General features: G+C 35.6%; 1 protein-coding gene and 1 long non-coding RNA gene across 11 annotated transcripts in view; one reads left to right on the top strand and one right to left on the bottom strand.

The window, feature by feature from the left end:
• Window positions 1-210: 210 nt before the first annotated feature.
• Window positions 211-24,242, bottom strand: part of LOC116167472 (protein GDAP2 homolog) — a 58,045-nt gene continuing 34,013 nt past the window's right edge. For 6 of the 7 annotated variants that reach the window (XM_031482843.1, XM_031482838.1, XM_031482841.1 and 3 more), the window contains 6 exons: window positions 22,164-22,363; window positions 21,967-22,109; window positions 21,780-21,912; window positions 14,497-14,606; window positions 13,914-14,153; window positions 211-404 (listed from right to left, as the gene is read on the bottom strand). In XM_031482843.1, the coding sequence (XP_031338703.1) occupies window positions 229-404; window positions 13,914-14,153; window positions 14,497-14,606; window positions 21,780-21,912; window positions 21,967-22,109; window positions 22,164-22,354 (993 nt within the window). In that variant the 5' untranslated portion in view covers window positions 22,355-22,363 and the 3' untranslated portion in view covers window positions 211-228. Of the gene's footprint in view, window positions 405-13,739; window positions 13,855-13,913; window positions 14,154-14,496; window positions 14,607-21,779; window positions 21,913-21,966; window positions 22,110-22,163; window positions 22,364-24,242 lie in introns of all 7 variants that reach the window. The other variant, XR_004144541.1, reaches the window with a different exon arrangement.
• LOC116167474 lies at window positions 17,446-18,499 on the top strand. Of its 4 annotated transcripts, none has more exons than XR_004144545.1 (3): window positions 17,446-17,554; window positions 17,608-17,701; window positions 17,739-18,499. It is a non-coding gene; the product is annotated as an uncharacterized LOC116167474 (long non-coding RNA). The 4 variants fall into 4 exon arrangements; XR_004144543.1 differs by having other exon boundaries at window positions 17,751-18,499; XR_004144544.1 differs by having other exon boundaries at window positions 17,462-17,701.

Consider the following 24,242-nt stretch of genomic DNA (forward strand, 5'->3'; position numbering starts at 1 on the left):
AGGTACGAGTATAATATACAACTTTAGAGCTGTATATGAGGGTTTTATGGAAGAGACGATGTCCCTTGATGAAATTATCTATAAATAGTCAGAATCGGCAAACACTACGACTTTTTACAATTTATTCAAGGTTTCAAATCGAATCGAAGTAGCGTTCGTAGATTTTTTAGAAACAATTCTGCTGAGGCAAAAATACATTGTATATATTTTAGGAATGAAAACATTTGCTTACCTTTCTTGGTGTTGAATTTCCCTAACCATAATATCCGCCAAAGGATCATTAAGCGGACGTTCTCCCAGAAGACGCTGCTGATCTAAGTCTCCTTGCATTTGGCTAAACGCGTGCTCACCTACGGTAACTGAAGAGTCCAAATGGCCTGATAGGTCAATGGCCTCATCATCCGCTGAAACCAAAAAAATGGGGATAATGTCAAGGTCATGAACTGAAAAACACAGCAAGTCGGCAATGGTAAGCATTATGAGGACCTAACTGGGAAATTAAACGAAACAAATACATACATGACAATTCGAAAGATTCATTAATCATGGTGTTGCTCTTCTTCGACTTTCTGAGTTATCTAAATTACCTAAATGTCAACATTTACCTACATCACTAGCAATAATGAATTAAAAACTATACTAAGATGTTTAATTAATTTAGAATAATTAGCCGAAACGACTATTATTACTAAACTGCTAAGCACCAACGTTCTTGTCATCGGTGTGGTTAAATAAAAACAAATTTTCTCAGTTAGGTACATTATCTGCCCACGTAGATAACTAATGTTTGTAGAGATTTAAGGAAACTACGAATAATAATACTATGGTTTGAGGCTCAGATATGACTCCTTACTTTATATTAAAATTAAATTTCATTCTATTTTCATATTGCTATTGATAGGCTCGCGGAACTAATATATTTGCGGATTAGGTCACTAAACGTAAAACTCGGGATATTTACAAAAATAACCAAGGCGCCTTTTATATGTGCTAATTTTCAGAGAGATAATCTTGAATCTGACAGAAGATGGGAATATGTAATAACTTCATAATTATGTATGAGAATTTAAACGTTAAGCAAATAAGCTATTACCACTGCGTGCCCCAAGACATTAAGATAATTTTCATGTAATCTTGGCCATTAGGAGACTTTAACACTTATATCCAACATGTTTTGAGAAGCAAAATAACCAGGAATTTTTTTAAATATCATATTATTATAAATCATTCACTTTCAGAGTAATATTAGTGTTATTAAAGAATCCAGCATAATGCAATGTCCGTTATTGAGGGTTTATAAAGGGTTTCAACCTTAACAAATTACGCTGTACGTATTCAAAAAATCCAATGTTCAAGACTGCTTATAAATATTTTGTTTTAGACCTTCGAGGAGACATGGTAAATTATTATTATTGTAAGCAATTAATGGTAAAATTTAGGAAGGTGGCAAAAAACAAAAGTTATTCAAACAATAAACATTGAAATAGCTTTGTAACGTTTTTCTATGCAATTGAAAGACAAAAATGTAAGGACTATATAAAGAATTTACCTAATTTTTTAATACGTACAAACTATAACGCAATTCTTAATGCAAATGAAGAGGAAGGTATCATTCCAGGAATACATACATTCATAAGATATCAAGGTCGGACAAGCGTTTTAATGTATATTGTATATATACGTAAATAAGTAGCAAGTTAAAAAAGTAGTCGTAAACGTTTTACAATACGCGCATTTTCACTTGCATTCATTTTCTATTCGTAAGATGCAACTTCTGTTAAAATTTCGTAAAAATCCGGTCACAAATAATAAAGTTAGGGTTGCACATGCCCAGTTCATTTTTGAGGTGCTACTTCAATTTCAGTTTATAAGAAAAATCCCATTCTAAAATTTTAGAAGAATTGGTTTATAATAATAATAATAATAATAATAATAAAACTAAACAATCACACCACACGAGAACAAAATACAAACTATAACGAACATAGAGATACACTGACACAAAAACTATCAATATACACAAACCGTCTAAAACGCTATAGGGAAACTGCAGACAGAAAGCGCCATAACACACAATTTAAACATAACGAAAAACTATTTTACAGATCACTAACACAAAACAGCACTAATGAAAAACTCATTCCACCATCTCTACACTCACTCCAGCAATACTGGTCTGACTTATGGACCAAAGACATTAAACACAATCCACACGCCCCGTGGATTACCACAGAAACCACACGCACTGAATACATTACCCCTATGAATAACACAAACATCACTACAACAGACATTAGTCAAACTATTAATCACTTACATAACTGGAAATGTCCAGGCATTGATAACATTCACAACTTTTGGTGGAAATCTTTTACCTACACTCACTCTTACCTTGCACAACAATTTACTGAACTTCTTAATTCACCAGATCGCACTCCTGCATTCTTTACACAAGGTATCACTTACATGCTCCCAAAAGACAACAATACACAAGACCCATCTAAATATAGACCAATTACATGCCTTCCTACAATATACAAAATCCTTACATCATGCATTACAAACAAAATATACCAACACTGTACTGATAACAACATTTTATACGAAGAACAAAAAGGGTGTACCAAGTATTCCAGAGGATGTAAAGAGCAACTCATTATAGACTCTGTTATACTTGAACAATCCAGACATAACAAACGAAACATACACACTGCATACATTGATTACAAAAAAGCATTCGATTCAGTACCACACTCTTGGTTACAACAAGTACTCTCAATATACAAGGTCAGCAACAATATTACACAATTCCTCAATTACATAATGTCATGTTGGAACACTACGTTAACACTTACACTAAACGACACAAAACTTATTACCGACCCAATACAAATTAAAAGAGGAATTTTTCAAGGCGATTCTTTAAGTCCGCTCTGGTTTTGTCTTGCTCTTAATCCACTTTCATATTTGTTAAACACTACTAACTTTGGGTACAATATTAAACACAACCACGAAATACATCACAACATTACACACCTGTTTTACATGGACGATCTTAAATTATACTCTTCCACAAGCATAAAACTTAATCACCTTCTACACATTACCGAAACATTCTCACGTGACATACAAATGGACTTTGGAATCGATAAATGTAAACACAACACATCACAGCTGGTAAAAGACAACTTTTAGATTATGAGCTAGAACAGGGTAATTTAATAAATTCCATGGACGAGAATGAAACTTATAAGTATCTTGGTTTTCAGCAAAACACACACATTAAACATACGAGTATAAAACAAACACTTATTACACAATACCTACAAAGAGTACGCAGTATACTTAAAACAAAATTACACGGTAGAAATACAATCAAGGCTATTAACACTTATGCCACACCAGTGCTTACATACTCTTTTGGGATTATACGTTGGACAAATACAGATTTAGAACAAATACAGAGAAACACACGTACACTATTAACAAAACACCATATACATCACCCTCACTCCTCTACTATACGACTTTACCTTCCTCGTTCGGAAGGAGGTAGAGGACTTACAGACATAAAACTATTGCACCAAACACAAATACACAATTTACGACAATACTTTTATAACAAATCAGATACTTCAGTTTTACACAAAACAGTAACATATGCAGATAAATCTTACACACCACTTAATCTACACGAAACTAATATACTCCCACCCACATCCAAACTTACATACATCACAAATAACATACAAATATGGAACCAAAAGCCTTTACATGGACGATTTCCACAAGAGCTAGGTTAGCCAGGGTTGTGTTGATTCTATAGCAACGCACAGTTGGTTGTATGAATGTGATATCTTCCCGGAGACTGAGGGTTTCATGTTAGCAATACAAGACCAGGTCATTAACACACGTAACTATAAAAAACACATACATAAAGAAAGACAAAACAGTGACAAATGATTCTTGCCGACTCTGTTCACAAACATCAGAAACAATCCAACATATAATATCGGCATGCACACGACTCGCACAAACTGAATACAAACATCGACATGATCAGGTAGCTAAAATCATACATCAAAAATTAGCACTTAAACACAATCTCATAACAGATACGACACCATACTACAAATACACGCCACAGATCATACTTGAAAACAACACACACAAATTATATTGGGACAGGACACTACTCACAGACAAAACTATCCACAATAATAGACCAGATATTACACTTATAGATAAAACACAAAAATCCATTTGTATTATAGACATTGCCATACCCAACACTATAACAACTTAACTAAAACACATGCAGAAAAACACCGCAAATACACCGATATAGCTATCGAGCTTAAGACGCAATGGAGAATGAAATCTACTGTTATAGTTCCCATTATTCTTAGTGCTACCGGTGTTATACCAAAGACAATACACCACAATTTACAACTATTAGGTTTAAACAAAAACACATACAAACATTTACAAAAAGCAGTCATTATCAACACATGCCATATTGTTCGTAAATTTCTAAACATAACACAAGATACTACATACACAAATGATCCACAACGTATACATGTAAACAACAGTACTCGCTCACAACACGGTACACAACATACTGTAATATCTCCACCACTAACCCAAACAAACACACAAATACAACTTACCGAACAAACAAGTACAACAAATGATACAATATATACTACAATCAGAGATTCACCTCTGAAGCAAACCACATTATCACGACCCATTAGTATTCAACCCAAACGCAAAAGCCTAAACAGCACTTTAGATTCACAACATGACACACAACATACTGTAATATCTCCACCCTTAACTCAACCAACCACACAAACACAACTTCCTGAACAAACAAACGCAATAAATACAAGTAACGCAACATGCACTACAAAGACGCCCTCACCCAAAAAAGTTACACGGCCTAGCACAGCTAAAAAACACAATACTCTTTCTTCTCAGAAACACACCACGTTATCACAACCCACTCGTACTCAACCCAAACGCAACAACCTTAACAGCACTACAGGCTCACAAAGTACTGTAACGTCTCCACCAATAACCCAAGCAACAACACAGATACAACCTCAAGAACAAAGAAACACAAGAAATACAAGTAACGCAACATGCACTACAAAGACAGGTCCACCCAATAAAGTTACACGTCTTAGCACAGTTAAAAAACATAAAACTCATTCTTCACAGAAACACACCACGTTATCACAACCCACTCGTATACAACCCAAACGCAAAAACCTAAACAGCACTACTAGCTCACAAAATACTGTAATATCTCCACGAATAACCCAAGCAACCACACAAATACAACCTCAAGAACAAAGAAACACAATAAATACAAGTATCGCAACATGCACTACAAAGACGCCCTCACCCAATAAAATTACACGTCTTAGCACAGTTAAAAAACACAATACTCCTCTTTCTCAGAAACAACCCACTCGTATTCAACCGAAACGCAACAACCTTAAAAGCACTACAGGCTCACAACATACTGTAATGTCTCCACCAATAACCCAAGCAACAACACAGATACAACCTCAAGAACAAAGAAACACCATAAATACAAGTAACGCAACATGCACTACAAAGACAGGTCCACCCAATAAAGTTACACGCCCTAGCACAGTTAAAAAACACATAACTCCTTCTTCACAGAAACACACCACGTTATCACAACCCACTCGTACTCAACCCAAACGCAAAAACCTAAACAGCACTACTAGCTCACAAAATACAGTAATACCTCCACCAATAACCCAAGCAATAACACAAATACAACCTCAAGAACAAAGAAACACCATAAATACAAGTAAGGCAACATGTACCACAAAGACAGGTCCACCCAATAAAGTTACACGTCCTAGCACAGTTAAAAAACACAAAACTCCATCCTCACCGAAGAACACCACGTTATCACAACCCACTCGTATATTCAACCCAAACGCAAAGCCAAAGAAGGACCCCTACATAACTTCACCAGACACAGACACAGACACTAATCGTTACTTGATTTTAATCCGTGCGATTAGTTAACCAGGCTAGACCTGAGTTCTCACAAGAAACACCGACCATAATAATAACTTTATTGCCCAACAGCAAAAGCCAATTACTGGACAAATTACAATGTACAATAATAATAACAAACAATCAATTAATACATATTTAGAAACTAGAAACACACGCAATAGCAGAGTAAATAGTAAATAATATAAATAATTATAAATAGACTATCAAATGCAATAATAATATAATAATTTAATACTTAATAGTGAACAAATTTAAACCTAAGTCTAACATCTTACAAATCGTGAATATACGTATCAATTAGTGATTTCAATGCACAGTTAAGAATATCACAATCAATTTTAATTTTGTTATATGCTGCACACATCACAGTAATCGGGCATTTTAACATTAAATTGGTTTTAGCAAATGGCAACGAAAACGTAAAGGTATGCCTCCCTTCTATCCTGGGTACATGGAGGTTAACTTTCGATAATAGATATGTACAATCGATCTTATTGTGCAGTAGGTTGTATAGAAAGGTGAGCGCAATTATTGTTCGTCTGCGGTCTAAGGAAAGTACACCAAACGCATTTTGTAGGGTAGTATTGGAAATACTTTGAGGGGGATATACGTTATTTTCCCTGTACCATAAATATTTTAAAAACCTGCGTTGGATATTATCAATTAACTTTTTGTAACGAACATAGTAAGGTGGCCAGATTAAGGCACAGTATTTAACACGAGATCGAACAAGCGTACAGAATAAATGTTTTAGTGTATGTTGGTACTTTTTTAAATGAAATTTTATCTTTCCGTTTTTATCAAAAATGAATTTTTCAATGACTTTTTCTTAGAAGTAGGAAATGATTTGAACTAGAGTTTTTTCAGCATGTATTCGGCATAAGTACATATTTATTTCCTGAATAAATATCAAATTACGCAACACAATTTGACGTTTGCAAATAATCGTAGCAATTCTAATTATTTAAATATACGATGGAATTAATCAACTGATAACATCGTTAACGTTATCAATCTCTTTTCCTTAAATACCTAAGTTTTAATTCATTTTAGTACTCAGAAACAGCTTTGTACAGCAGTTGTAATTAATTAATAATGAAATTTAAAACCTTTATTTGCTTTGCTTTTGATGCAAATTTACGACTACGACGTACCACAGCGATCGCAGAATCAAAAACGTGATAGTATAAACCGTTCCGTTTATACTATACTGAGCAACTGGCCCTGCAGCACATGAGCACAGCTTACTGTGCCTGCAGTTTCCGCCCGCGTATAAATGCATATATATAAGAGAAGTATATGGATAAACGAGTGGACACGCCTATCGCCAACGTTAGTGGATGGAAATATACTTCTGTCATTAGTTGGGAACTAGGCGCTAATGCGCTTGCCTGTTATTATGTAGTGTTATTTACCAAGCATTTACTCCAGTTTGACATAACGGATTGAGGTTAAATTGTTTGTTTTGTTTATGAGTTATTGAACTTTTGTTTAATTTTAATAGTAAAGAAGCCTTTCGTAGTTATATAAATCAGTATACGTAAGTGATACACAATAATTGTAATGGAATACCTAATGTTTGGCAATTTTAGTGTGTTCATTACTTAGAAATAAAGAAATGCAGGTACTTGTGGGAAAGTGGATTTTTCGGTTTCATGGCACAAGTAAGTTACAATGCAATTATCTGCAATCAATTCATTTATGCCATACCTACTTGTTATTAGATTCCCAAGTGAAAAAAGCAACAAGAATCGGTGACTGCAAGCATGTGAACTATCGGAATTCGATGATGTAAAAACAAGGTTGTGTTCTCGTCATTTTAACCGCTATGACTGCATTGATTTGGATGCACGCAAGCATGATGGGGGCACGAAGTTATATGGGGGTCACTTAACACCTAAAAGATTTCCAACTCGACAATGTTAATTTTATTTTAAAATCAGTAAATGTCTTTAATTTAATTGTGTTTCTTTGAACATTGGTAATGTATCACTTTATATTATAGCTGATGCGAACTTATCCAATTTCATGTTATATTCAAGATATAATCCCTATAGGTATATTATTTCAATTGCAATTTAAGTTTCTAAATCGTTACAAAGTTTGCCTTCGAAGTTGAAGGGTGTAACTGTAAACAAACTCCGCTGAGGAAGCTCGAAAGTTCTCCGTGAAAATGCTACAGTTTCCAAGCAGAACGATACGGAGTACTTTGAACCAGAACGCACTGGGGGGCACGTGAGCGCTGATTTGAGTTGGCAGTGAAATCATTCAAGTAGGCCATTGACTGCAGGTCCCGAATCCTTGTGTGCCGAAAACAATGTTGAGGGCACAAAAAAGGAAGATTCAAATTGTCGTCGTCCCTCTCGGTGAAGATGCAAGTAGGGGAATCGAAGCGATATAGTCAACAGATAAGAAACGTTTCGGCGGCGATTGGTCTTGGGAGGGTGGGCCTCGGCCAGCTAGTATACTTATCTAAAGACATCACAGGATCAGACAATAGTGATAGGAGTCGGCAGGTGGAATGGGGCCAATGTGGTGAATATGAACTTGCATGAAGCGAATAGAAGTCTGGGTGATGTTTCCGAATGGTGCGTGGTTGTGTTTACATATGGTAATTGCACACAATAATGGTTTAATAAAATTTTAACCCTATTTTCGAGTTATAGGTTATGAAATTTGAAATTGGCGCTACTTAAAAGTAGGCGGAGAGAAGTAAATATTTACTTGGGGAGTTTGCGCATAAATACAGAGTTCAGGACTAAGGAATAGGGCAGCTCTCTTTTATGGCGAACAATTTGCACATTGCAATCATAGGCGGTTATCCATATACTTCTCTTATATATATGTATAAATGTAAGCACGCATCGTTACCATGGAAACCACATACAGCGCCGGCGCAATAGCGTCTGCGGGCTAGCTAACATCAGAGGATTTCGGGCGGAGGATAGAGAGCCCGTCGGCCGCGCTTTTACGCGCGCTTCATGCATGCGTATAACTGATTCCCTTTATTTTTAAGTAAATAATTCGGAAATTATGTAATTTTTGAAAACAATATTTGTGGTAAATGACTAAATATTTATAAAATGTGAAATATGCGTTACGACGTGATCTAGTGTTTCTTGTAGGGAGGGCGGCGCCCCAGAGCCCCCCTGCACGAGCCGCCACTGTCTACTACATCTCATAATGAAACCCAACGTTCTGTTTGCTGATGAAACCAGTTTACATATATGTTTATTAAAAGATATTATAGATAGATAGATTATAGATAACGAATGTCGGTCTGGCCATGTGCAATACTTGTTTTACCTGTCGGATCGGCAAAACCAATTTATCTGATTTGTCATTAGCCTTACTTTCATTCGAGGTGCCTGCATACAACATTTCATTTACATACCGTACCAGATAAAAAAATCTGATTGCGCATGCGCAAAACAAATTTTTTGATTCCGCATAAATTTTACTTTTATTTATCTTTCATTTGCCTACATACATCATTTCGTTTAAGTATTTTACCAAATAAAAAAATTGTATTGCGCAAATACAAAAGTGATCGTGCACAACTGCACACGGACAGACAGACGGGCAGACAGACAGCAATACAAAATTATAAACGATCTCGTGGAGCGTTAATAAACGGCAAAAGTGTAAAATTATGATAGATTGAAAAAGATTTTTTACTATAACTTTTTCGTAAGCGGCACAAAAAATACCTTCCTCAGTGCAAGCCTCGACACCAGAACGAACCAAATAGCGAAAAAAGTAGAACAATAGGTCTTAAGATAAAGAACAAGTGATGAGCGAACGGCTGTGGAGACGGACAAAGTGGCCACAATAGCGCATTTTTTAAACTTTTGTGGAAATGCGCTAGTAAGTGGAGGGAGACCCAACAGAACTTCAATCACGGCCGTAGCGGAGTCCACATGACAGCTCAGAGCTGCAGGCGACTGCTAGCGACACTGCCAATCGATCCTTTTTGCACCCCCCCCCCCCCACCCTTTTTCGGTACTAGAGCGGCAGATAATTCGTATATGCCGTCCAGCTTCGTTCTACGAATGTCCCTTACATCCCGAGGAAGTAACTTTTTTGCAGCGGTGAATGCGCTCACTCGCTCTCGTTCATATGTGCTTCACATGTGCCCGGTAACCCACCACAAGCGTATAAAAAGGCACGTGCGTAGATAGGGGTGAACCACGGAGGTGGCGCACCGAATGAGCCGCCGAGACCCCCGGACATGGTCATCCGTCAAGCCAACGACGAGTTGGTCGTCTGCGATGTCTATTGAGAGGGTTCGCATACCCAGACCGAAGAGACTCAAGTAAGACCAACCAAAGTTCCGAGAAGCGGCGAAGAGGAGGCGGCCAAGCAAGAGACTCATCTTCCTTTCACTAACTGTACGCGCTGAATACTTACTTTTACTACGTAAAATTTGTAAAAATCTGTACAATTCTTTACATTTCACTACGGTTCAGGTTGAGACACCAAGATGGTTACACTAGTCCTTGTTTCCTGGCTTTCTTTGCCGCGAATGATTCAACCAAATCATTAATGGTCGATAGTTTGGGCTATATTCCTTGTCCGGCGGAAATTGAAGTTAGTCCTACTAATATTATTCTCTCTTAGGCCATAGATGACCGGATATACGCCTTACTTAGGTTAACCGGCTTTATGGTTCACTGGTAGAGCATTGGGCTATAAATCCGGAGGTCGGGTGTTCGAACCTGGGTCGAGGTGAATTTTTCATCTGTGACAGAGATGGAAATTACCTTAGACCAGTTTCGAGCATTCTGCCGGCTTCTCCGAATTAGGTTTTCCTGCAGTTTTCCTAATTCGTAAGGTAAATACCGGAGTAGTAGAAAACAACTTAAGACCTTCTGCAGAGGCACCTCTAAAAAGCATTATGCGGATCACTCTGGAATTGGGCGCAAGTCTGTTGAGGGCCCAGAACAAGAGAGGGCTAATAAATAAATAAGCTTTGAAAATATTGATTCCCCTGAAGCATCCAATACAGGCAACGATAGAAGGATGCGCACAACTTTACTCCAGCATTGTCTTTACACTGATTGCACCCAGGGTTGTTGTGTCGAAGGCATCTTCTTTCACACTATTATCATAACAAATATTAATAGACCAAGCGTCGAAAGACTTGACGGTGCCATTTGATCTATTGACCAATGACCATAAATTCGACAGGGTTTATCCAAAAGCTACAAACTTCCAAGTCTCTAGCTCGATCCATACATTCAAGAGTTATCGTACGGATGGACAAATATTCGATTTCAAGAACTACACCACTACCAATAGGTTTATTGTTTGTTATGTCAGAATGGAACTAACCGACAGTAATATGCAGCGGAAGGAAAGTGCAAGTAACATTTTCATTAGCGCTCGTGCGGATATACTTTCCGAGATATAAGGCGTATTTGTAAGTCAAATGGTTTCATTTTAGCTTTGTAATATTAACTTTCTTTGAAAATTGTTCAGATTATGAGCTATAAGCAATTTTCCCATAAAACATTCTGAAAAACGCCAGAATCGTTGCGTATGAGTCCGGATGTGATTTTTTTGCCATAAAGCTTTCAGTTGAACTAAATAACGTCCACGTGTAGAGGAAGAAGAACGGGAAATCCAATTTTAAGTTCCCTCAAAGAAGCCTTAAGATATATCATATCGCGACCCATCAGACCCACCTATATTTCTCAATGCATTCACGCAGTACATACATATATGCGATGGTTATCTTTGGAAGTTGCGATGGTTATCTTTGGAAGTCAACTTTGTTTTTGTAATACTTTTGAGTGAGAAAACCCAAACTATTGCACTGTGATTAAGCACAATAGGTCACAGGTTATGGACCGGTGTGTCCGCCATGTTGTATCCGAGACAGAAAGAATGGACGTAAAAAAACTGTTAAGAACATACGGGCAACTAACAAAATTTTGCATTGCGCCTTAAGTCAGTAATTGCATAGATAGACAACTAATCTATTGTAACAAATTAGGTTCATCGACATTTAAAGTCCTACACACTATAAAATAAATACCTTTTCCTGGACTCCTGGTTATAAATATCGACTATAATAAAACTATTTGTAAAAATATAGTTCACATTTCCTATTTACAAAGTAGCGTGAGTTTTGCGAGCAGTCAATTTATCAATAACGTCAAAAAGTCTTAATGTCCGGCCGTCCATTCCGCCAGGAAACTCAAAAACGCTTTGACATATAAATCTCAAATTTGGTACACGTGATACACAATTTCTAATTCGGGCTGAAAACTGAATCAAGAAAAACGTTGGTATTTTTCAACAAAAAAAGGACAAGAGCTCTGTTTCGTCGCGTAGGACAGTATAAAATAATCAGATAAAAAGATGAAGTGCGTCTCACGACGTCTACATAACGACCCTTAACTTACTAACTAACTAAAATTCGCCACATGCAGCACTCGACCGCGAAGGGGCGGGTCAGGTCCGTGTAGGGAGAGTCGCCCTTCTTTCCTTAATATTTCTAAATTAATACATGTAAATACGTGAGATTGGGTAATGTACAAGGAAATGAGTTATTTACTCTATGGTACAGGTAAAGAGGTATGCGAGTTGCCTATAAATAAAACTTTGGTGTAAACCCATATCTGCAATAACTCCGCTTCGCAGACATAGCACCCCATTTGGAGCTATGGATCGCCACTTAAGTATTATAAGAGGTTTAACTCAGTTTAACACATTAAATAAGTCACTACAATTCATGACCTCGTTTATCGAATTTTATTACGTCTGTGTTCATAGGTTACACAGCATATTTGAATCTGAGAAATTACTTTTAAATTCAATGAACATTGTGTGTTGCCTATACACTGTTCTGTAAGGTCGTTGCTTTTTATTTCAATATGAAGTATATTTGGTTGCATAACAGTCTAGTAACCATTGCAACTTTTAGCGCACAAATCATTGTAATAGTAAATACACAGATAACAAATCCTTAAAAGGGTATGTATCTAATAGCTGTCAGTAACAATAACAATGTACGTATTCCTCCCCTTGTATAAGAGGTAAAACTTTTCCCAAAACATGATTTCATAATGGGATGCTATTGCTTAATAACCCAATATCTATTTCTGAACAATGCTCCGACTAAAGTTCCGCATCAATGTTAATTAATAAAATTTGTTAAAATAAGGGATTGATTATCTAAAGGTTGGATAGTAAAGCTATTAGCGCTTACATGACTGATGTGCTATTACTTAGCAACAATGCGATGCGATTTCAGTACGCCGTGTATGATGTCTTGCCTACCAACTTGCATAATATCACAGATTTAAATATAATCTGTGATAATATATAACTAAATTATTATAATCTGCAAATGTACCCATAGCAAATTGCAATACCTAATCCGTCACTCTTCATTAGTTTTTATAGTGGAAGTATGATGCGATATTGCAAAAGTGGTTTAGATTTGCCGCATCAATTTACATTAATATACTTAATTATCACGTTGTGCAAGTAATAATGTGCAAAGGTTTGAATTACCATCACTACTGAGGTACAGAAACCAACTCGTAACAGACAACAAACATGACACAAGTCACGTACATGAAAGCTAGAATATTATAAGATTCAAAGCATTGTTAGTAAATAATATGATTTTTGGTAAACAAAAAACGCTTATCTACCTTGCAGCGAGTTGGAAGATCACATTAATTTCATTGGACGATATGTTAAACAAATGTTTAGCAATTGTAAAACGTCACTTTTTAATCACTGAGAAAATAGCTCCAATAAATCGTCCTACGATAATGAGAATTTAAAAACAGGAAATAATAAAATAGACGCGTTAATTTACTTACGATGTAATGTATGTTGAGGATTGTCAATTATTCGAATTTGTCGATCTGGAATGAGAGGTTCACCTTCACTTCCACCAATATCTGCAGGCAATTGCCACCGCGCAGCATCTTCCTCCAGTTTGGAACGTGGAAAATATAATGGCAGTAAAATTTCGTATATTCCTAAATCAGAATTACCAACGTTAAAAATGACGGTATCTAATGAACTTCCGTATTGTTCTAAAAATCTTCTAACAGTACCTGGAAAAATACTTACAATTACAAACACTGAAGTGCTAATAAAGTAGGTAGTTGTGGCATAATGCACGTAAATACGTTAATGGGATTGGCTTCTAACCAATAGCGGCATGATTGTACAGCTTTTTATTGGTTTCCTCTGATAAAGAGTTTGCACACAATTGAGCTTTTACAATTTAAAATTTGGGCTAAACAATCTGCAACAATAGTCGGAAGGATTTAGTAACCATGACGAATACAAACGAGCTGATAGTATGTATGTATTATCGGATAAATTTTAGTACTGTTTTCAAACACGACCAACCCTATTACTAAATTATGTTAAAATTAAAATGGTGTCACTTACGTAATGCTATGTGTGCGCCTTCGTCTGGGGGATAATTTCTTTTCACTGAATTTATAACGCACAGAGCTATTGAATGTAGGCCCATCTCTAGGGACTTTTGGAGAATGTTTCTGAAAAACAAAGAGTAAGTACTTAATAAACACGATTCTATTGTTTCTATTCATATACAGATGATAATCACCAAAATTGCGAGTAAACAGTAGAAACACTAGGTTATTATCCCTAACTTATCACGTTATATTAAAATTGACTCAATTTAATATTGATCAGTCAGATCAAGCATTATTCAGCATAAAGTTTATTTAAAAAACATTGGAAATGTGAAAATGATCTGCAGCAATCGTAGATGCGCGATAGCTTAAATAAATTAGTGGTTTCTGATACAACACATCAGACAAAGGGGAGGGTTGTAAAGTGATTGTCAGTTAAGTAACAACAATGAAATGGGAAAAAACCTGGACCACAATTTCACAAACAATCATTCAACCAACAAAAGAAAAACAAATAAATCCCTTTCTCCTTGCTTTAGTGGTGAATTTCGTAATTCCATTAAAAAAAACTGAGATCTTTACCGCTACAAGGCCGTGACTTTATGATTGGTAATCCTTTTTTTATGCAGTATGTATATTAGTGCTACCCTTCAAACCAATGTTTACGTCCTCGGCTTAATTTGATAAACACAACTATATTTTAAACTAATATTTAGAGAACGAAAACTTTAATTTCCTACCCTTGCCCTACCAAACAGGGCACGCTCAGTTTTCTTTTCTTACTTCCCATATCCCCTAATGGGACCGATCTAGCCAAAGATCGAAACTATTCCAGATTGTGGATCCACCATTCAAAATTAGCTGTAGGTAGGTAATTGTATAACAGAATTTAACAAGATACGAAAAATCGCATTCGATTTTCAGTAGGGGAATTTTTTGACACTCTCGGAAACACATCTGACACATATTCAATAGCACTGATCCTTGAACGGGTTGAACTTGCAGAAATGGGTTGGCGAAGGTTTGACATCGTTCTCAAGTAATGGACGAATAGACGGACGGACAAAAACATCACATAAAGGGAATTTCTTTCGCAAAAGTTCCTCTAAAAAGTCGCATGGTACACACCCTTAATGAGAAACCCCAAGTCAGAAATGATTTTATTATATCTACAGTTTTCCAAAAATCGATTCACAAATATAGTGCTAATATATAGCTATTTGATAAGTTGCGAAATCCCCTTAATCTAAAATTGCATAAATTTAAATTTCAAGGATCAATTGGTAACGATAATCTTAAAGTACTGTAAGACACTTTTTAAACTTTTTTTGAAAATCTATAAAAAGGCGAAACTTTAAATTGATGTAGGTATCTCCTAAACTATAGATGCGAGGGGACTCAATAAAAATACATAATTTAACCTAAGCATTGCCGTTGGTGAGATATTTTAGAAAAAAATTGATTTCTTTCGTTGATTTTTGACCATAAAAATTTCTCCCGACATTAGTCCCATTGGTTTTTTCTCTCTCATTCCACTATTCAAATAAGTCGAAAAAATAAAATCTTCTACCAGACCTCTTGCAACCATTTAGAATTTTTACTTATAATTTGACTGTATTAAAAGTCTTATAAACATCCTTTGATTTTCAAACAAGAAGTTCAGTCCCGGATTATTAAAATGCTAAATTCAAACATAATCAAACATCCCGAAAAAAATTTTTCAATGGAACCAGAGGACAGAGAAAAAACTTCAATTAGCACAGATAACGGAAATTACGAATTTCTTAAGATGCCCTTTGACTTATAGTCCCGCCGTTGTTCAACGCCATTTCATTAAACATTTTGCAAAATTTAATAAACCATTCATATGATGTTTGAAAAAGGTGCTAAAACTAAAGTTAATGGCGAACATGCAAAATGAGCAAAAATATCCGTATGAACAAATAGATACACCTCTTCTTCAATACCCAAAACCTTCAAAACCTTTTAATTTGACAACAGACGCAGGTGACCACAGCGTTGTGTGCAATTCTATCACCCAATGTGTAGATTTACCAATAGCATACGCTTCAAGAACGATAAACGACTCGGAACTAAAATATTCAGTATTCCAAAAAGAATTTTTAGTCCTAGTATTAGTGAAAAAATATTATATTTCAGGAAAAGCAAAAATGACACCAACCACACACTCATCTTTTACTATGTGTTAAATTCCACAATTTCCCAAAATTTAAAGAATTCAAACGAATAACTTTTTATATAATTCTAGTTGGCAAAGACCTCCAATAAAACTGATCGTTATACGGTTTCTTTTTGCGCATAAAGAAAAGCCGGAATTGCTCCGGCCTAGCTCAGGGAATGTACCAGCGCAGCACAGGGGAAAGCGATGGGAACTCAGGGATATTGCGTAGGTTCTGATTGACTGGATTAATTGCGCCACTACGTTTGAAAGCGGAAGCAGGAAACGTAGAACCTGTGTGAGAACAAAAAAAAACACCTGAAAAGAAAAACAAAGAAAAACAAAACACTACAAATTAGGGGTTGAGAACTGATCGTTTATTTATGGTTGTATATAGTTAGATAAGTAATACGGTAAGGGGGTAGCGCGAGGCTCCCAAAATATTGAAATTAATAAAATAATAATGAAATAGTTTTCTTTGATTACAGATAAATTTGACACGCAGTCGCAAGGTCCACCTAGAACGCTGCTTTAGGTTCTTTTCATAAAAATTAAATGTTAAGGCAATTAGTGCCGGGGATAAAATCAAGGCCTTGCTTTTAAAGGGCTACTAAATCAAATACCTGACCTGGGGTATACTATGGTACGAATAAACACACAAAAAACAATGGCTAGCTTGATAACTGCTTTACAGATTATTGAAATAGTAGGTCTTATGCACAGTAGGTACTAGCGCCAGAAATAGTTCATAAATACTGACACCTGAAGGGTTGTCAAAATGTCAAATATCAAAACCCCATTAAATATTCAAGTTCAAGTAAACAAATATCGTTTACACATAAAAACAAGTGACCAGTTCTATTGTATTTTTGTCGCAAACAGAATATCGGTAAATACTCAGATTATGGTGGATAAAAATAATTATGTCGGGAACAATTATAGGACAGAAAAAAAAAGGAAATACAGGACGGAATCAGGAAAGAAGGAACACAAAATAGGTTAACCAAGGATATCTACGTCGAGGGTGGCTTCTGGAGTGAGTCGCATACAATAGTTTCATAAACATTGAACAGCTGACCTTTCAGTTGATTGGTGGCAGGCAGCGTACCGCTTCCACCGGATTGTCTGAAGCTCGGCGTAGAAAACGATGGTGACAGGAACAAGAACGATACCGCAACGACTGTGTCGACAAAGTTGGAATCCGGAACTCAGGATAACTGTCCAGGCATCAAGCTGATGGTGGCTGTGATATGTCCGCACCAGGGGGTGGCGGAATGACTTTCCACGATTTACGTTACCGTCTGATATATTATGTATAGATGTTACACCAAAAAGAACAAGAAAAGGAAAAGGCTCTAACGGCGTTAAACGAGCCAAAGTAATGATCGGTGTCACATGTGCTTCCAGATCCGCTGGGCGAAAACCCAAAATATTCCCAAGGGAAATAATAGAACACCCTTCTGGTAATAAATTTAGGTAATGGAATCTTCAAAGTAAGTAGATCCTTCCAAATTTAAAGGCTTAAAATTTTCTCACAAAATGAAGATGTAGCAAATGCACACGACAACCTCTTGTTCAAAAGTGACCGGAAAAGAAAAGATAAGAAGCGAAGGAATTTTATCAAAACCAAGGACGACTGGACAGAAGAGTGGACAACACGAGCATAGGCAACACACAATACTTACGGAAGAAACATAAGGAACGAAACAAACTGTTATACGGCCCCCCCTTCCAAACGGAGGAACAATGAAAGTGACGACAAGTGAAGCTTGGGCAACAAATTAAAAAAAAAACCTTAACGGACATCTCCCCACAGCATTGAATCCATCCGTTACTGACCAGTGTTCCCATCGATCCTGCAAACACCCACATTCATCCATTTATTCAACCTAGCATCCATCACACATTCAAAGACACTGGGCAGGAACAAAGGAACCCAATAACTGTCTCCCCTCCCCAGATAAAAACCTAAAGACCCTCCCCAAAAACCCACAAAACTCCCTTCCCCTGTAGTTAGCTGACAGACGTACTACGAAAGAAACCCACCCGAAGGGAAAGAAATGTGAAAAGAATAAGAATGAAGGGCTCAGATGGAGGAGCAGGAAATTGTAACCGAAAAGAACAAAAGCAGTGGATACAATCCCTAAAATGGACCGTCCAGCGTCCCCTGCCTACCAACCCAATGAATGCTCGAACAATTTTAAAAGCACAATGTTTAATAACTAATAAGGAAAGAATAGAAGCCAAAATAAATGAATTGGCTAAAAGAGGACTAATTAATGGCTTCTTCGATTTTTAAATGCTTTTTGGACAACCTTGTTGTAAACGACGACGAAATATAAAGAAGAATAAAGACATACTATAGGCCTGTGTGACATCCTACATCAACGATCACTGATAAGCGAAATTTAGAAATGCAAATACAGGGCGTTTCAAAAAGAATCATCCGATTTTAAAAATTTATTGCTATTCATCTATAAGTCCGATTTGATAGAACAATGTACTGTTAGTAAGAGGAAGCTCTCGAGTTTCGCGTGGTTTCCGCTAGGTAGCAGTAGTTATCCTTTAATATAAAATTAACCTCATGTCCATATTATTATTAGTATTGAAATTATAAACCTACAAAATCGGATGATTCTTTTTGAAACGCCCTGTATATAAAATTAAAAAAAAAAGGTTTGGATGTAAATAAGTAAATTATAATTTTTAAAGCTGTAAAATATGATGATGAAAGATTTTATATGCATAATTGCGGTTAACGAAATATGTCTCACATCTACGTATCCATGTTGTATGAACTTTTGTTCTTTTGGCGTCAAGATTGCGGGAGTATAGATCAAAATTCAGTGTTTTTTAATGTTAGATATTATGTTACATTAGTTAGCCCATCATCAAATAAAGCAACCGTGGAAACTGCTGATCCCGTTGTTTTTGTAATTGATTAACGACTTACAACCATCTAGGATTCGTAGTAAGTACGACACTAACCAATAAAAAATACATTGCAAGTTTGAAAATAATTGGGCAATGTTTTCATTGCGAAATTAACTAAAACCGTATCAAGTATCGAAACTCTAACTAAAACCAGTGGATATTTAGTATAAAATCAGATCGACCTTATTGTTATAGACGTAATTATAACCGCAATATGGTGCAAGTGCTTACTGAGGATCAAATCGTAAACGTAAAGTACGAAGTGTGTGGTGTAAGGACTGGTTAAAAACGAGACAAGTATTTTCATCTCTTTTTAGCGCAACCTACGAAAGGGAAGCGCTTATGTCAAAATCGTTATTTATGCATCAATTTTGTTTAGCGAATGAATGCCTAAGAAATGATCCATCATATGCATTTTTTATGCCCAAAAGATTTTTGTATCAATTTTCTTGGGAAAAAGACCAAACTTGATTGCTCGATGCCCAAGAAATGGTATATGTGTATTTTTTGCGACAAAAGTATTTTCACCCAGAAGATGCCAAAATCTATATTTATGCACGCTCAGACTATCAACGTATCGACTCCTATGTGAGTGGGTTGCGCTGGCAATATCCAGGTAGTAGAATGGTAGTGAGTTTGGTCAAAGAATAATTATTAGTTACCCTTTGGTTTGGTTTACTTGTTTAACCTCTTCTTTGCTTCTTTATGCTATCATTTACAAATTTCTGTATGGTTTACGTAGTAATAATCACTAATAACAATTTTTACAATAACAAAATATACCAACAGAACGAACAATATAACAACAACAACGAACACAACAATATAACAATATCGATTTTATTCGAGATCATTTAAGGGAACATCTATTAAAAATTTCAACCAAATCGACTGGGTAGTTTCGGTTGAACCTTGGTTACGCACATACACGCATACACACTTTTTGGACTCCTGGGACCTTGAGACGTAAAGATTCGGGAAAATTTCAAAATCGAAATTCGGACTGAATTCGATAGCTTCTCAATTTTTTCTTGGCGAGGTTAAAAACGAATTGAAAACCTATTGAATTTGGTTCGGATGCAGAGTTAAATTTTGTTTTATGGAATTTTTTATTCCACAAGTTCAAACCAACAGTTTCCCAAATTCAAAGGTTCAGTTTATCTGTTAAAAATGTGAAATAAAAAATCTCTAAGGTGTTTATGTATGTATTCCTCTTTTAATATTATTATTTATATTCAGTATCACTCCTTCATATGTTAACAGCTGTTAACGGGTGTGTTATTTACCACAATCGGTGGTACAAAGCTATTGGATTAACTCCATTTTTTTTAGAATAAATCAATTTCACTACGCTTCATGCTTGAAAATGCTCCCCCAAATTACCATAGCGAACAAACCAACTTAGAACATGTGATTAATCAGAATCAGAAAAGGATTAGGATTTTCCCTCAAAAAGAAATTATTTCATTAAGCTGGCGACCAACAAGTAAAGAATATTAAAAGATTCTATTTATCCGAGTTGCCATCGAAATGCAATATCATCCATCAACAAGAAACTGCTAATTTCAGAAATATTGTGTTTTTCTATTCTTGCCATAGTATGTATTGAGTTTTTGTAGTCTATTGAAAATGTTTCATTTCCAAATAAAATTTGTGTAAAAATAAAGGAATATTTAACTCTTGCGAAATTCAAACGATCCTCAATTCTAATGAGTCACCAGCTGTTTATAATAAATTTAAGAAAGTACTTATGAACTAATAATCATTTATCTCCGTTTATCTGTATTCAAAATTAACTGAAAGGTACTATTTATCAAATTCTTGACCATGGGCTAAGTTGCCATAAGTTAAGTAAGATAAACAATAAAAAAGTTGTACAGGTCACTTATTTATTTATGGTATATTTGTAAATATTTGTAATGATTTTGTTTTATCAATATTGATAAATGCATCATTAATGGCATATTTTGTAAGAATTTCGCAGCTGATAGCAAAAGTAATTAAAGAAAATATTGACAATAAAAAAAGTGAAAAAAAGATATGAAATCAATAGTGAAAAGAGATGAAGCACGAAATTAAATGCGAATCACTTTCGAGTATAGGTAATGATTAAATTGTTTAGCTGTTCATTATTTGAATTGCACGCGAACAAAGTCGGAAATAAGTTTGTTTATACCTACCTATAGCACATGTGTAATGTATTTTCGGCGGCTGATTGATACTTGATGTTGTATTTCGGTCCGACGGTATGAATAATATATCGAGCGGGTAATGCATGGCCTTGTGTCACTCTCAGTTCTCCTGTTCGGCATTCTACAAACAATAAATAATTGATACTTGACCGAGTATTTACATGTCACCACTCACCTCTTATATCTAAATTTATTTCCTCCTTAAGCTCAGACCCCGCTCTTAAAAAAATTCGATCACTAATAGAATTACTTTCAGTCATGGATTCATTTGTCGAATTAACTATTGCGTCTACTTGAATTGATGATATGTCGCCCATCCTGACAAACATATCGTTTAATATCAAAATTACGGTGACTTAACGAAGAACTTACCACAAGATGATTTTTTGATTAATTTCGTCATCGTATGGAAACGGAGATGAGGCATGTTTAGGGGTTTCTCCGCTGTTACTATAATCCGTGAGATAATGAGTTGGAGGTATTTCACTCCAACGTTTTAAATCGGAAGTATTTACAATATCCGGAGCAACCCCTAAGGGTTCCTGATTCATAACGATCCTCATCAATTAACACTGTAAGAAGAAATCATGTATTAATATAATACAGCCAACATATTGTTAGAAGTTAAGGTTAAATAGTTCTTAATGTTAGATTGTAAATGCTAATAGGCAGCCTAAAGGACTGAAAACGTCAGACAAAGTTATTTTTGTAAAAAAAAGTTCGATGCCGTTGCGGCGCTCCAAAGTTTTTTTTATTATACCTGAATCACAATCTCCGTTTTAAACACTCAAATGCGTGCGAAAAAGGGCCTTTAAAACACACGTGCTTTAAAGTTGCTAAGTAACGATACTTCAAGTATGACTTTTGAAACTGTCATCTGGATGAAATAAAAAATCCTCTTAGGTCGCTTTCTGTAAATGCAGAACATTTCTTTGGCTTTTGTACCTATCCTTTGGTTGAAGCTTTCACAAACGCGCGTAATTTAGGGTATGCTTCCAAATCTGTTCCACTTTTTAATCGCAGCATTGCTTTAAAGTTTTGAATGAATGCACCAAAATATAGAAGATTTAAATACCTTTGACATTTCCTTCATATATGCCAGCATTATGGATGCATTTAAGGCTCTATTCGTAAGTAACTTCCTATTCATCCATGGAAACAACTTTTCATATTCTTTATAATAGGCTTTACTGGAGTTGGATTTTACACCTACCAACGTTTGTTTAGATTTTACAACAATCGATTTAATGGACGGTATATTATCTTTTTCAACGGAAATCATTTAATTCACAAAGACGATGATTTTTTAAGCAAACGTCAAGTGACATTTCCATGGCAATCGTGAAATTACGAACACCCAGCCCACTTAATTAGACATGTATTCGAGTATAACGTCAATATGAGTTCATTGTATTTCCTATTTTTAAATTATACTGCAGGTATAATAAGAAATACTATAAGATACACGTGTATAATTGGTCTTTAAAGCACTTGCAACGTTAAAGGCACTCCGCTTTGCGTCGTGCCCTTAAACTCGTTGCGCGTGCTTTAAAGACTTGATTATACACGTGTATCTTAATATACTATTTTGANTCCAAAGTTTTTTTTCCAAAAAGCCGGCCCGTTATTTTTCGTGGTCATCATATCCTAATATACATATCCAAAATTTGAACAAAATCCGTCGATCCGTTATCTTGGAACACGGTGATCGCAATAGCCACCTAGCTGTAGCTAGGAAGCGAAAAATAGAGAAGAGTAAAAAATATTAAGTACTGCATAGTAGGTATCGGTATCTTTACGTTTTCGTGAAGGACAAAAACTCGTTGTTCTTCAGTGCCATCTAGCCCCAATAACACTCATAAGAAAATCAGACAGTTATTATTACAGGAACGCAGTTTTGCAGACATACTGGAAAAACTGAAAATAGGCATTTTTTTAGATTTGGTGATGAAACCGAATCCCTGCAAGACAGCATTTGAAATTCGTATTCAGTCCCAGTATACAAACTCTTTAAACGTAAAAAATACATAATTAATGACTATGAATATAGCAAAATAGATAACGCCAACGAAACGATCAAAGCGGAACGTCCATACAAACAAGAAATAAAATGTAATTTGAATTTCTGTTTATTTTTGTTTGTACTTGTATTTGTATTTATAAGATAAACAAATTATTGTTTGCAAAACCAGTAAGCTTCACAGTATCTAATTTTGTACATGTATAATGATATTTTCCCACTTTACTTTACAAACACGTACCCTGGATTTCCGTTTACTTCTTAAAGATTTCTATAATTTTACTCCCAATGTCGACAAAACCTCGATACTCTTGGGTGCAAATGTGTGTAGAGTATAATATCGCAACATGCATAACGATATTATATGGTAAAACCTATTCAGCTTGAATACACCTATGTATAGACTTTTTGCAAAATCCAAATTTTCACCC

This window comes from Photinus pyralis, unplaced genomic scaffold (assembly GCF_008802855.1).
Source record: "Photinus pyralis isolate 1611_PpyrPB1 unplaced genomic scaffold, Ppyr1.3 Ppyr1.4_LG3b, whole genome shotgun sequence".
Classification (NCBI taxonomy): domain Eukaryota; kingdom Metazoa; phylum Arthropoda; class Insecta; order Coleoptera; family Lampyridae; genus Photinus; species Photinus pyralis.